Source organism: Oxyura jamaicensis, chromosome 4, assembly GCF_011077185.1.
Source record: "Oxyura jamaicensis isolate SHBP4307 breed ruddy duck chromosome 4, BPBGC_Ojam_1.0, whole genome shotgun sequence".
Classification (NCBI taxonomy): domain Eukaryota; kingdom Metazoa; phylum Chordata; class Aves; order Anseriformes; family Anatidae; genus Oxyura; species Oxyura jamaicensis.
This window is the reverse complement of record NC_048896.1, coordinates 27,387,711-27,403,745: the sequence shown is the minus strand read 5'-3', so window position 1 is coordinate 27,403,745 and position 16,035 is coordinate 27,387,711. Positions and strand designations below refer to the sequence as shown.

The 16,035-nt window shown below is 38.6% G+C and overlaps 1 protein-coding gene across 2 annotated transcripts in view; it reads right to left on the bottom strand.

Moving 5' to 3' along the window:
- GRID2 (glutamate ionotropic receptor delta type subunit 2) overlaps positions 1-16,035 on the bottom strand; it is a 783,779-nt gene that overhangs the window by 97,319 nt on the left and 670,425 nt on the right. For both annotated transcript variants that reach the window (XM_035325267.1, XM_035325268.1), the window contains one exon: positions 6,371-6,509. In XM_035325267.1, coding sequence (XP_035181158.1) covers positions 6,371-6,509 — 139 coding nt within the window. The remainder of the gene's footprint in view (positions 1-6,370; positions 6,510-16,035) is intronic.

Below are 16,035 nucleotides of genomic sequence, written 5' to 3'. Positions count from 1 at the left end.
CTTGGTAGACAGTGTTGAGCCTTGGTGAAAATTTCTCCCTCTTTCACCATTACACAAAGTGTGGTGTAGAAGAAGGCGTATTGCTATTGCATTTATAGTCTACATATCTGTCAAAAGCATCACTGATGCAAGGCACTATATTCACCCGTTCTCTGTCACTGTAGCTGCCACCAATATACTTCTGTATCTCCTGGCAGAGCTCAGAAGTGCAACAAACTGTCATAGGATACGTACCGTAATGTCCTGTAATTGTTGTTATTTGTCATACATATTACTAGCAAAGTACACATAAAGTATTTACTGAGTCTCCAATTTCTAACGACAACACCTAGCAAAACTGCAGTCATTACTTTACAAGACTGTATAGTCATATAATTTCTAATGTAACTAGCAATAAAGCATTTTTCTGAAATATCATTGCTAACTGGTATATAAATGATACATTTAACTGCTGCCACAAAACAGTACAGTTGTAAAGAGCACAAAAGGAAAAAACAGCTCCTCTGTATATCTTTCAGCTATAAAAGCAACCTTCTGACAGGCAAACCAATGCTAGACATAAGTGCTTGTCCAGAAGTGCACAGCAAACAGGTATGGGAGGGTGCTCATTTTATCAGCAAGAAGCAAGTGAGAGTGCCATCACATGCAAAAGGATCACCAGCAGAGAATTAATGAGGAGGAGAATTATGCTGATGCCTTCAGGAAAGTGCAAGGTAGCTGTATAGTCTGGCATTAACTACAGTCTGCAGGTCTTCACGGTTTGGTGTCCTATCTCAAAATGCAGGATGCCTCTCAGCTGCCCCACCTTGCATCTTTGCACATTTTATGTGCTGCTCCGTGCTGGGAAAGTAATGGCAAGAAGACAAGAGTGAGATGCATTTAAAGTCCGCATATGAACTAAATGCTGTCGCCAGACGCAAACCCCAAGCTCTAGTTCACCTGACCCTATGCTGAGGAGTGAGAAAGTTCAGCAGTCTCTGAAGTGCACGTGTGTGCACGCTGCTGTGTAGGCAAGTTGCTGAAATGGAAAAGACCTATCACATCACTGACTACATCCCCTTACACAAACATGCCAAATGGTAGCATGATATATATGGCCTGCTTCAGAAACTGCTTTTTATAACTTGCATCTCTACAGACTTCTGGAAAGACATACAAAATGCAGCAGCCAAGCTAAGGCAAAAAAAAAAAAAAAAAAAAAAAAAAAGGCAACAAACCTTGACAGAACTAATAAAATCATTAAGTAAGTGAGGTTCTGAGGTTCCTTTCCAAAAGAAAGAATTTTTTGTAACTGCTTTGCCTCCAGCCTGGTTTGCAGGTTACACGTTGTTCAACGTACCTTTATTCCTGGATTAAACAACTTATTCTCTGTTCAGACAAATACCTTTAGTGGAGACATAAATCCCCAGCCTCAGCATGTCCCCCAGTCTCAGCACACAGCTGCCAGACCAGACCTCAGAATAAGGAAGAAGTATTAGTTAAGTTGATGAATTTATACGGGATATTCTCTAATGCCCCAATTCTGATAGCATTATTCACTTAGGATGGAAATTTAATTTTGCAGTAGTTTTACTGATCTCAGTTGAAATAACTGCAAAGCAAAGTACTTCTAAGATGAGTATGGGTATTATAATTCCACACTTAAATAAAACCTCTCTCTTTGAATTTCTCATTTTGAAGCAGTAAGGTAATAGAAGTGTTTAAAACCAAATAAAAAGCACATAAAGTTGAAAAAAATTCTATAAAATAAAATGCCTTTAACTGAGCTTGCATCTAGACAAATTCTCCGTGTAGTGAAGTGACCATGCAGTGCAATACACAAGCCACAGTTCAGCTTATTCTTTGGTTATCCCTCTTGAAGCATTGCGGGGAAAAATATTATACATGGTCTTTATGTTCTGTATTTTTTTTCTCACTGCAGTTACTAGGATAATACAAATCTCATTGCTTATACTTAAGTCTTTATGACTAATTCTGATAAAGATTTCCTATGCATTTTTTTTTTTCCCTAGGAAACTAACATTAATTCAGAGGTGATATTAGGAAACTGGGCACAGTAAGCCAAGAGATTTGAATGCTGGCAGTGACAACTGTGTCAGAAACTAATAATGCTGCTTGCTAGTTTGAAGATCCGGGAGAACCACATAAAAGGAAAGGTTAAGGAACATTTTGTGTTTTTTTGGAGTGAGAAAATATCTACTCCAATTACTGCATTCTTGTGTAACCCTCCTTGCAGAAAGCATGTAGGCAGTAGTATTAAGCTGTTTAAAGCCTTGGGGACATCTTAGCTTGAAGTGAATCATGGTTAGAAAAAAACACTGAAAAGAATGACTAGGCAAAAGAAGCATGACAAAAGGCATGCTTTACTGCCATGCTGCCATTATTTGGAGGCAGAGGTCTCACTTATCAAACAGGAGGTACTGCTTGTATCTTGGAGGACATAACATGAACTTCTTATTTTACAAAACACACAGACTCTTTCCTGTAACATGTGCAGTCACAAATCTTAATCAAGCTTCCACATTTTTAGCAGTGGGTTAGATTTAAACCTGAAGCCACCTAACACAAGTCTTTCTCATGACAAATCCTTTGGCTTGCCCTCTGATCCCCGATTTCCCTGCAAAATATCAGTGCCTTTGAGATGGTGGTGACATCCTCACTTTACCAAGGAAAGCAGTGCAGTCTGAATAAAATCAGTCTCTCTGCCAGTGGACTCTAATTCTATTCAAACAGAATCATAAAACAAAGTAATGGCAATAGACATTCAGTGGTGAAATTCATAGCATCAGCATCTACAAGAAATAGCTTGAGTCCCCCAAATTTATTTGGCATTTTCCAAGAGAACATACTCTTAATTACCATTCATTCATGTTGCATTTGAGACAGTGATGTAAAGATCTAAGGAATACAGAAATTATGCTTTGCTTTGCTGCCACAATGTTTTGGCACTTGAAATGCTGATTGTCTTGATTTAAATATCATCTGCAATGGGGATCAAATGTGAATAAAAGATGCCCTACATAGTACTTTATGACTTGCATGCCTCTATTCCTGGCACTGCCTGCTGATATTATTATTAATACTCCCACAGGTACTAAGAGTCGCCATTTGCTTGGAAACAGTCCATTTTAAAACTGTATCAAATTTTAATCAAATTAATCAGTGAAGCAGAGAACAAAATTCCATCAATCTGAAATGAGGTTACGCACAGATCTACTTCAAGACTCTCTAGGGAATGGGAACAATTCACTAATTCTTCCTAGTGTATTGCCTAACAACATTTTGTCTGCTCTTCTTAAAAAAAGCTTCTGGACACCATGACTAGGAAAAGCAGCCCAAGCACTGTAACAGCCAAGAAAAGGAAGAGTTCTGAACAAAAGCTGGCTACAAGACCTATAAGTTGAAATGCAGTCACTACTGAAATGTTCCATAGGAATGAAGCGTTCTGCGGGCGGCTTGAAGCCTCCTATCTTTCATAAAAGATATCAGAAGGACCACACACTGTCAGATCTGGTGCTAGCTGGAAATCTGAAATGAAAACCTATTAACTACTTGTTACATCTGTGCAAACCCACTGACTTCCATCTCTTTCATTTGTCTGACTTTTCAGTAGCTGGCTAGATAGTACTATGAGCAGAATCTGGTTTATTTTCTTTAAATACTTAAACTTATTTCCATTCTGGCCCTCAAAGCTCCCCAAGGTACAATTTGATCTGTTAGAAAAAAAGAGCATCAGCTTTTTTTCTCTATTGCTTATTCATGTTTGCCACTTTGCAGTAATTCAGCATGGTAAACAAACAGCTTTCCTGTTATGTGCTGGTTTGAGATCCAATTCTGGCAGTTTTGTAAACTAAAGTTTTACGCTCTCGCCATAGTTAGGATAACTTCATTCCCTAATGGATACTTAACACATCTAATTACTCTATTTCTGAGCTACAAGCACTTTGATAAATGTCTCTGTTCTTTCATTTCAGAAGCTTTCCAGCTGCAACATTTTCTACTGAATAAAACATTTTCAGTGACTTTGCCCATAAATAATACAGCACAAAGACTGATGTATTCCCAAATGTACATAATAACTTCAGAATTCCACTGGGGATTTTCTAGTGACATCATAATAAACTACAAGAAAAGGCTGAAGATGTATTAAGTTATAGTTTGGGTATATTTTATGTTTTTTTACATATGATAAAAAAGATATTGTTGTCGCAGTAATTTGAACATTTTTCTGGACTACTTCAAAAGCAGAAAAATCATAATTTCAAAGCAGGATGCAGAGGCATATTTCATATTTGTAAGGATAAAGAGAATGACTGAATATATCATCATTATTTATTTTGCATATACAAATGTGAATGTTGTTTGTTCAAACTCCTTAGTCAAATGTAGGACTTCCTAAACTTAAAAATGATACATCATCCTCTCTCCAAACCTCAGGATGAACATCAACAAACATCAATGAAGAATTTCATTTTACTTCCCTGTAAATTGTGAAGGGATTATAATTGGGACTACCGAGTCAAACATTTGGGTGGCATCAAAATACCCCTGCAGCACTCCAGAATCTCAAAGTCTGAAACTCAGATCTCAAAAAGAAATAGTAACTCAGTTTAACTGGTGATGCAGCTGTGGCAGGGGAACGATGATCTCAGGTGCTTTAGTCTGTTTTACATGTCTCTGTCTTGCAGAGCACAGAAAGAAAGGACAACAATCACAGACACTTCATTTCCGATTGGGAACAAATATGGTACTGCCTGGGCTGAAGACAACAGAAATTTGGACCATGGGACACCAAATCCTCCCTTTTTGATGAAGGAGCAGGAAGAAAGAGAAAGTGCAAGAGGCTGCTCCTAATGGGGAGAGTCAGCCGGCAACCATGTGCTCAAAGCGAGGGCCTGCTTCTACTCTTGGGTCTGAGCTTGGGCATGCAGTTGCAAATAAAACTTGGTTACACTTGGAGATGTTTATTTGTCCATGTGCATGGATTGGTTTTAATATGTAGAAAACCCTCATATACAGGAAAAGTGCCTTAGTGAGATTGTAGTGATTGGCTGGTATGCAGTGGTGCTTGAACCTAACCCTGTGAATTCATAGGAGCCCAGAGCTTCCCCTACCCAGTCTACATCCCTGAGCCCACTGTCTCAGGGGCATTTCAAAGAGATTTGGAAAGCAGCTGAACTAGAGGCAGCAAGACCACAGAAGACAGGGAGCTGAATCAACAACTGGAGTGAGAGCAGGTCAGTATTGAGCCTGACTTGAAGGTCAATGTCTTATCTTCCTAGAGAAAGAAATACAGCAGAATGTGTCTCTCTTCTTTAAAGCTACTTTATCCTTTTTGCAAAGAAGGATTTATGGGAAAGGCTATGTTTGTCACTCTCATGTACTTCTGTGCACATGTAGCCTCAAGATTAAAAACTTGCTTTTGAAAAATGGCCAGCTACCCCTTGGAGAGCTTGGCTAGCTAACGCTTCAATGTATTTGCTAGTTCCTGCTTTGACCCAGGAGGAAGGATTTAGGTAGGTAGCAGGAAGGTCATTGGAGTAGTAGGAGTGAGAGCTACTCAGCATGCTGCTTGCTGAAGGAGAGCAGACAAGCAAAAAAGGCAGAGAGAGAAGGTAGGACACCTAGAAAGGTTTCTGTGGTGTGGAGAGATGAAATGATCTGGAAAAAAGGATGGGAACGTCCAGAAGAATAGTTCACCATAAAATGGACAGGAGAAGACGAGGACATTCATGTTAGGGAGGCATGAAGCAAAAGAATGTATAGACAGAAAAAAAAAGAGAACAACTAATTTGATCTGTTAATGAAATAAGAGAGCACCAGGGAGTGGAAGGTGAGAAGACAACTGGTCAGTATTTTTTGTTTGTTATTATCACTTTTTTTTTTTTTTTTTTTTTTTTTTCTTTGCCTTGGCAAGAAAAGATGAATTCGGTTTTGATCTCCCCAGGGAGATCAGGGCCCTCCTGATCCAAGTGTCAGAGCACAAGTAATGTGCGTTGCATTTGAGAGGAAAGCACAGCCTGAAAACACACACCAGCAATTTATACTTTCCTGCTTCAAATACTGATGTACCAGTTATCCAAACTCAATTGGTTTTTGCAAAATATGTATGCATATATATATATATGTGTGTGTGCATGTAAACTTGTCACAGAATAGCAGCTGCCAGAGGCCAACAATTCTGATATTGAAGTTCAAGTGTCTCCAGGGCGACTGGAAGTCTATTGCCTATGGAATACTGTTCTGATAGCTTCCAAACTGCTACTCAGGAGGAGGATAATTATTTCTTCCTTTTCTCACATTTAACTAGAACATTCATACCTTTCCATGTGTATGTGCAACCTTCCTTTGCCTCAGTTCATCAACTTACTGGATAGAGTTCTCAATGCGCGTGATGGTGAGGAAAGCTGCTAGGTTTGCCGTGTAGGAGGAGATGACAATCAAAGCAAAAAGCCACCAAGCCCCCATCATCAGTCGTGTTGCCAGGGTTGTATATGGGACTTCTCCTCCTGTGGGGAAGAAGAAAAAGCAAGAGTTTTAATTTGGCAGAAGAAAGCCCAGATCTCCATTATTCAAGCCTCGCACCGGAGAACTGTACCCCAAGGTTGGCAGGGTATTTGTTTTCATAAAATGAGCAGGATTTTGGACCCACGCTTTCTGTGCAATATAAAGTACTGAAGGACATGCACAGTCAGCCATCATTACTGTATTTAATCTCTTTTGCTGTTGTCTCTTTAACTGCACTTCATCCACCTGTGATGTCCAGTAATGGCAATAGACTTTGAGCTCTCAGAACAAAAAGAGAAGAAGGAAATTCTTACAATGTTCTTTCCTTAGAGATCTAATCTACAAATGTTAATTAAGCTTTTCTTACATTCTTGAGAATATGAAGTTAAAAAAACACATCAAAACACAATTATTTTTCACAGTTCTGTAGCCAAGCAGATGCTCATGAGAGCCATACCTACGTGTACCACTTGCTACAAGTCCACCAGGACACGAAAAAAAAACATGTGCCAAAGAAGAGTGCAAAATAATTTTGTATTCCCATAGCTACTTTTCTTCAGAATTTAAATGCCATGAAAACAAAACATTAGCAGCAATTAAATCTACCAGCACTTTAGTGGCTCACAGGATCTGAGCTGCTCACTACTGCTCTCATGAACAGAGACCCTTTTAGCAAGCCATGAAAAGCATTATATTTTATGCAAATAGCTGTCTGTCCCCCAAACATGGAGTCTTTGAAATAACCCTTCAGCTAAAAATATACAAACCCACATTTTTTTAGATGAAAGAAAATGCATTCTTTTATAAATACCCATTGTGTCTGTAGTACAAGTGTTGTCACAGCTACAAGCAACTAGGAAGGATAGGTGAATCCAGCAAACAACCAGAGTCAACTACTAACGATGTTCACCCTTTCCCTCTTCCCCTGTACTCAGCACTTTGAAGAGTGGTCATTATTTTGATGGAGCTTTCTCAGATGCAAAATCTTATGATAATATGATAGCTGGAATTTCCATAAGCAAAGCAGCTTGTTACAGATTTAATCACGTATAAGTATTTCATACTGGATCTTCACTTATGTTAAAACTTCATGTTTCCCTAGTAAATGGGAAGACAAATTATAATTACTCCTATTCTAAGTACAAATAATTTTTAGTTGTGAACACGAACTGTCTAGACATTTAATCAGTGCTTGAATATGAGGGACTGCCTTACTGGTTTTGTTCAGTGTTTGCCCTACCTATCTAAAGTACTGGGGATTCTGCATCATCATACAAAAACCAAAGCTGAAGCTTTTTTTCTACCTCAGTCATGTGGAGTTGTGCTACATGTGAAATAGTAACTGACTCCAGTCATTTATATTTTCAGTGCATAAGTATTCAAATTTTTGCCTTTTAAGAATTCCAGTACTGAAAGACAAAAATATATGTTAGACCTCTGCAGTCAGAAATTTCTTCCTATTTCCAAGATGCAATGTAATTATCCAAAACAAGAATCTTCCAATCAGATCAGGAGATATTATTCCAGTATATGGACTTCCAAGGATGAACATTAACTTCAACATCTGAAGATTTGGTTTTCTCTATTGCATAGATTTTAAATGATTTTTAATAGGACATTTCCACTTTACAACAGTTTTTGCAATGTCTTTGGAATATTTCATCTGAAAATGAATTTTAATCAATGAAAAGACATCTATATCAATTTATTGGAACAGGCTGTTTGTCCTTTTAACTTTCAGGTGCCAATCCCTGCAGATAATTTTGTATTAGGTTGAAATGAGTAGAGTGATAGAAGGAAGCCAATGATCTCCTGGGCATCTGTGCATTTTCATTTTTCAGCTTAATGAGTAAAACTTTAAGTTCCCACATTTTTTATTGAAATGAAATGTCAGAAAAGAGAGGACCACTGAAAGTCAAGCAGCTGTCTTCTGGGTAAACTCGAGATTCAACTGATGATGCTGTTCAACAAGTGATCATGAAATCCATGACAGATCCCTCAGCAACAGCATTCCCCTACTATTCATACAGTGGAGTTTTCCCATACATCAGTAGGGTTGTTCCCACCATTCACTGCTGTCTCTTCTTTATTAACACTCGTGTTAACAACAGATTTTAAATAACCGTAAGTGATGATCATCCCAGTGTGTTTAGTTCACCTAGGTGTTCATGAAGAAGTCTTGTTCCGAATGCATACTTACATCTTGTGTACCAGCAGCCAATACATGGAACTTGAGGACAAAGCTTGCATGCAAATACAAGAAACACAGACCAAAATAATTCAGTGTCCCTGGCTCAACCTGACTCAAAAATCTTTGCACTGATGCTTCTTAAAACATTGCTAAAGGACTGATATGGCAGCTGCAGGGGTGTATGATTTCTAAACACAACAGACAGGCTACTCCACCTATCCTAGTGAAGGAAAGAAAGAAACAAAAACCAAAGGAGATATTTTACTGCCATAGAATCATTTCTTTGGCATCTAGTAGGAGAATTAATGCCATACAGTCTTGTTCTATTGTACTGTTTGCTAAAACACTTCCCTCACCCTGACAGCTCACCTTATGAAATGTCTTCATTCCTTTCCCCCAGTTTTGTTTCTAGGGATAAAACTCTCTAGAGTTTTGTTGTTGTTGTTTGTGTTGTTTTTCCCAGTCCAAATTTACTTGGTTTCTCAGCTCAGAAGAGCACTGAGTCATTGAGGAGAGAAGTAACCTTTGGTTTTCCGTTAGTGTTACAGGGAAAAAGAGCTACAAAACCAACAGTTGCCATTCTTAACGGTAAAGTAGCGTGCGTGTAAACCTCCCAGGGCCCTGCTTTGTGGAAACATTCCCAATATGGATTTCATGTATGTGCACGCTTTTATGGATCGCAGCATGTATTAGTTACAGGTGGCTTCGCACAGGACAGGTACGTACGTACACACACAGTGCGAGGGAGGAGGGGGCCAAGACAAGTACCCGGTCTCTCCCTCCTGTCTTTCTTACTAAACCAGTAAAGCTCAACCTGTAATGGCAAAGGGTGCAAGCTGGTGTCATGTAAACACCAGTTGGTGACCAGAGTAAAACCCATCCTACACCTCATTCCCACAGTAAAATTAATCCATGGGAGTTTACAAGCTGGCTGCAGTAACACCAAAAAGACTACTATCGTAGTCTGCCAAGCAACTCGTAAAAATACTGAGCTCCGTTCATGAAACAAATGGAAACTAAAGGCAATACTCAATGGTCCTGGAGTTGCTTTGCAATGCTACGAGACAGGCCTCAGATGAATACAGAGGCTGTATTATTCTTTAGACTTGGCTCTCCCAATACCCTTGCAATACACAGAAGCGTATAATGGAGCACAAATGGCACTACCTATAGATCATGTATTTGTGACTACAGCTCCCAGTATAATTCAGTCAACACTTTTGATGTGTACTAAAAAGCATTTAAAAATCTCAACTGCCTTTAAAATTTTTAGACTGCATGTGCAGGGATGAAAATATATTTTCCAGAATAAACTAAACTAGCAAAAAGCAATCTTATTGGGAACTTTCTGAAATAGCTGATTTACCTTAGAAGTGGCAGTGAAAGCAATTACTTTTAGTCCTCCCACTCTCATATAATGCAGCTCTCCTTCATTAATCCTAGGCTAGTTTAATGCTGGCCTACTTCAGATGACAGGCTTAGCCTGCAACTTATTTTATCAATTTTTGTTTATTTCCATTTCCTTCCAAGTGCTTCAAGCTGATTACCAGCAGGCAAGAAAAATAATGCATTGTCTAGGCAAAGCAAACATTGTAACGTATAATTATGACAGACCTAAATATCAGAAAAAGCCACCTTAGGAGATAAAATGTTAACCTATACAACGCCAGTGCAGATTTCTAATAACTTTGAAGTCATTCCTGCCCATTAGCCTTAAGTTTAATGGGTTAAAGAAAAACTGGTCATACAGGATTATAGACAGGATTTATAAAACCATGAGTCAAAAATGGCCAAAACAGGAAAATGGAGGTTCACAACCTGGTGAGACCTGTAATTCTGGATTAAACTGGTATTCTGTAATTCTGGGTTAAAGTGAAATAATTCAAAATGCATAGACTATTTCTCTAGACACCTTGTTTTCATGGATTTGTCAATTGCTTGTTTCAAGGAAAAAACTACTCATCTACGTAGTCCCGAGCTTGGAAAGTGTATCAGATAAAAGTCCTTATTGACAGCAAAAAAATGGTGAACTGTTTCATGGAGAAGTTTTAAGCACAGTTAGCATTTCTGAGGTCAGGTCTGGTGGCAGCCATCTTGTTGAAAAGCGATGCAATTTTTGTCATTAGCCATCCAGGAAGGACATTTGCAAGATAAGATCTCTCTCTGATTCAATATCAATTCAACAACATCACTGGGAATGCAGAATATTAACAACAACAAAACAATTCATTTGTTAAACAGCTCAAAAAGCATTTATTATTATTGTTATTATTACCGTTGTTGCTATTACTAAAGCAAATAATTTGACAGCATAGAGCCCACAACACTGAAAAAAACTCAGAGTGGATCTGTAATTAAATTAGTTCTATTGTGTCAACTATAAACCTAATCTGAGTAGCTCTACATGACCTGACATTGTGGTTAACCGTTTGTTTTCTGTCCCTTGTTTTCCCTTGGGTCTGAATGACAAAAATAGTGACTTTTAAAACAACTATACACACATAGAATAGCCATAAAAGACCATTATTTTATGTCCCAAATTTGAAAACGCCATTAGATAACGTTCTGGGGGTGAGTTAAGAGCCAGAGTGGGAGTCTACTGTAGCTACTCCGTACATGAAGAGAGAGGCTTGGGCCAGAAGGCTCTATGGCCCTTCCTACAGGGATGAAACTAGGAGGATCGTGACCTGTGAGGTCTATTTGTGAAAAACATAGCTGTCAGTGAAAATGCAAAGACCAGATTCTTTACATTCTACAATATAAGAAATTCAATTTGTCACCAACGCTTACTGTCAACAGCTCTCACTCTACGAACGTATCTCAGTTGCCAACAACTCTGTCAAATTTCCATCATTTAAACTGATATAGCCTCTGCTAGAGGTCAGCAGTGAGCTGAATTGCTGTATAGAGAGTTTTAGCCAGATTTTTTTCAGATAATTTTGAGAAACATGAAAAAGATGTTAACTGCGACTGCTTTGCTGAGGAACTAGCAAAACAGGCATCTTAATTGTGCTGGAAAAAGAGAAGTGAAGAAATAATAGGGCAGGTTATTTGAGGACAGTTTTTTTTTTTTTTTCTCACAAAAATTCTGCCCACATTCAGTGAATTATTGGCCTTTGAAAAAACAACACAAAGGACTGGGAGTTGGCTGCAGTTTAGCCTTTAGCTTGTTAGAACAGTCACATCAATTATGCTGTGCATCTGCAATTTCCATTTCCACATACATTAAGTGTGGAGTTCTGCTGCAACAGTTTAGATCATGGTCCATCCTATGTTTGCTTTGTGAAAGGGGCATTTAATGGAGAGTGGGTGTAAGGGGAGTAGTTTTTATTAACAAAGAGGCAAAGGCATTTTATATTTTAGCTATTTTTGCCATGTGAAACAAAACCTAAAGTTTGACTGAGCCCTGCTATCTTTACAAAACCCTGGAAAGGACAGCTCTTCAAAGGCAGAATCTTTCAGGGCATTAGCTACCCCTATTGTTCTGTTAAAAAAACTTTCTTGATAATGTAAAATCTCTCCTGTTTTCAATTGGAAATATTCAATTCAGAAGTATAGGACAAAAAATACTTTATAGTCAATGAAGCCTTTACCTATTTCTACCAGCTGTGAGATAAATGCAGCTGGGAAGTTGTTGGAAAATCTATCACACATTTTTCTTCCTGTCTTTTCACTTTGCACCCAAACTTTTCCATTCTTCCTTGAATTGTACAGAGCGCATTCATTTCCATGAGATATAAGCTGGCATGTCATAACCTGAGTTTCTAATTTTACATTGTGTGCTGAAGGTAATACCCATTGACCACAGCAGGCATTACATTCTTCAACAGGAGAATACAACTCCTTGAATTGGTAATGTCTTCCAAATAAGCTTGTAAATTAGTAGCTGCATTCCCTAGACTTGCAAATATTGGCACGCTGCACAGCGCTGGGAGTAGAGAAGGAACTGAGCATGAGGCAGAGCTGGTGGCCAGCTTTTACAAGGTCTGGACAGGTTCAAGAGCCAACTATTGCTTTTATGCACAACACCACCTGCTTCACCCCTAGCATTCTGTTTTTACCAAAGTGTAGTGACTTTATTATTTACTTTTTACTTTTTAATGAAAAGAGACACTTCTGATATTTTGTTTTATACCTGAAACATGTCCTCAGATCTCACTTCCTAAATAGAGAGAACTGGCCTCTCTGGTTCATGGGAAGAGCAGTAGGACTGAAAGGGTGATAACCTTTCTATTTATTTATTTATTATACTGAAGTGATTCTAGAAACTTCTGTCAAATCCAAAAGATTTGGGGGTTTTCATTGCAAGATATCCTCACATATTAGTTTCCTAAAAATAAATGTGAAGTCACAGAATCATAAAATATCCCAAGCTGGAAGGGACCCACAAGGATCATTGAGTTCAACTCCTGGCACCACGCAGGTCTACCCAAAAATTCAAACCACATGACTAAGAGCACAGTCCAAATGCTTCTTAAACTCCAGCAGGCTTGGTGCCGTGACTACATCCCTGGGGAGCCTGTTCCAGCGCCTGACCACGCTCTCGGTGAAGAACCTCTTCCTGATATCCAGCCTGAACAGCTTGACTCCATAATGTATAAATGAGAAAGTAAATGAGAAACAAGAGCCATTTCAAAAGACATATCTGAAGCATTTAAAAGAAGTTGAAACGTTTCTATTTTCTTCTTCTTACCACAAAAATAATTTAGTGGAGCCATTGTAAATTCATAAAAATGGTGTTAATTAATCTTCAGATTAGAAATATTAGACACATTTTTGATGTCTGTGTGTTCACCTTCCTAGCATACAGGTTGATAGAGACATTTTCGTATGCCTATTCCAACAGCATTACAGCTCTTCTGAATTTATAGCTGGCATATACTTTTTTCTGAACACTAGTCCTTTATATGTCATCAAACGATGGTTAAGGGACAAAACAAACATATCATATCCTTGTCTATACTGAATTTCTCCTTGAATTTCCTCTGTTAACAGCTTCCAGCAATATTCTCTCTCTCTCTCTCAAGGTACTGCTCAGTGCATGGATTGGGTGTAGCTCCCAGCAACACATTATAAAGCACTTTTCCACATGCCATTTTGTCCTCTTGTGTACACTTGCTCCCCAGGTAATTTTTCCTGAATATTGTAGTTTCCAATTCTTCACTGAAATCAATGTTCCCTTTTCTTTCCATCTGTTCTATATGTATGTTCAAGATACTGCAGCATGGGTAATCCAAGACTTAAAACATACATCACTCAGGTTGAATTCCCCTATTATATCTCACATTTTCCCTTACCCATTACAGATAAGCAGTAGAGGAGCCAATCATCCTCTACTCCACTGTGATTTGGTGGTCTACAACAAACATTGACTCCTATCTCATTTTGTGCTCCAGTCATTAGCATGCTGTCCCACAAGAAATCAAGATCAATTTCTTCCAAGTTTTAATTTTTTCCAAAATACCTAATTCAGTTTTGACACAGTGCCACTCTTCTTCCCCTTTTGCCCACCTTGTCCATCTGTCTTTCAGGACTTCATAATGTTATACATTAGCACACTAATCACATGAAACTTCCTACTAGATTTCAGTAGCATAACGAAGAAAAATTTATATTTGTGAATTAATTCAACTGTTCTTGTTTACTCCTCAGATTTCTGGCACTAGTCTTTAGGCAATTAAAGAATAGGTTCACTTTGTCATTTGGTGCCTTGACTATTTTTTTTTTTTTCCGTAATGTCTTAATTTTGAACTAAACAATCACTTACTCTCTCCCATTTGTTTTCGTTAGTGTAATGATCCCCCAACTAATCTCATTACATTTGCTCCCTGGAAGAATGTTTCCTTTCAGCTGAGTGGAAGGCACTGCTCCCATTGCCCTCACAGAAGGGAAGCAACAGTCCACAGAAGAAAGATCTCCTCATTTATTCCTCCTCTTTACACGACAGGGACAATCTTCTCCTTCAGGCGTATTTCAAATCCCTCCTAGTCATTGCACTTTGTAAAGTTGTTTGAGAAGCTGTATCTAATACATACATACAGACCCTTATCAACAACTCTGGAAGCCAGCTAACCTGGTGGTACACGCATGACCTCATGCAGGTAGACCTAGGCTCCCTCTGTCCTCCTGAAAAGGAAGCTAAGCGTGAGCCAGCTCCAGTCTGAAAGAGGTATCACCTTCTTACCTTGTCACTCTGGTTACTGCTGGCCAGTAATTACCTCCAAGTAGTATTTCTTATCTTGGCTCAAAGACAGAAGACAGTATTTCATCCTATTGTCCACTTGGCTGTGTATTCTTTCTGTACAAGGATGATGTGTCTGTATTGCATGGCTGCTGGGCTCTACAGATACACAGTCATTTTCTGTATGTGTACTTGTACAAACCCCTCTTAGGCTTCTATACAATTTCTTTTTATTTTAGAAAATAAAAATTTTCTAAATCATCTAAAATTTTCTGATCATCTTTTTGATCAGAAATATCTACGTAGGTATTTTTCATGGGAAAATTTCTGTGCTTGAACATTAACAAAACTGATTGTTTCTTTGCTGTATTAAGGTTCTGGTACTCCCTTTAGAAGGTGATGGATTGCCTGTGTTCTGTGTTTATATTCAATTGCCCTCTACTTCTGCCTCTGATGTTTACATACTGTCAATATTTCTCTCTATCGCAATATAGCTTCTGAGCAAGACTCTCCTTTCCTGGATTAGGAAAAGTGATGTTTCTCAAATTCTTTAAAATGAACTCATTTTCTCTGATGTTCATAGCAGTTTTTCCTTTTCATCCAAACTATATTTTTTCTCCCTACCATGAATGGAAAGCTCATGCAGAAAAAGTAATTTTTTTTGGTCTCTGGCAAGGAAGAAAATATGGCATGCTACTTCTTTCACCATTAGCTTTCTGTCATTGGTCAAATAATTGAATTTAGACTTGTATCAGAAAGAAACGCTTGCAAACTCCCTCTGAAAATCCTCCATTTGCTACTGCTGTGCATCTGTTCAGACGTGCCTTTGGCATTTGACTTACGTACTAAGGCTCATTGCTCAGCTCTGTTTCCTCATTAATAGAAAAAGATTATCCGTGCTGAGATTTCAAATGCTGGGGCTAATCAAGCACCAGCGGCACTGCCACAAAGCCCTCATCAAATTGTGGCCTGGTGCACCCTTCTCATATGTCTGCTCAGAGGGCCTTAACACGCAGCCTGGTGGACGAACAGAAATATCCCAAAGATGGCTCAGATGACTACTCACAAACTGTTTCACTTGAAACACAGGATTGTCAGCTATGTTCTTTGAAACCCTCCTATGTGAGGCTGGAAAACTTTCTACCATGGAAAGGGC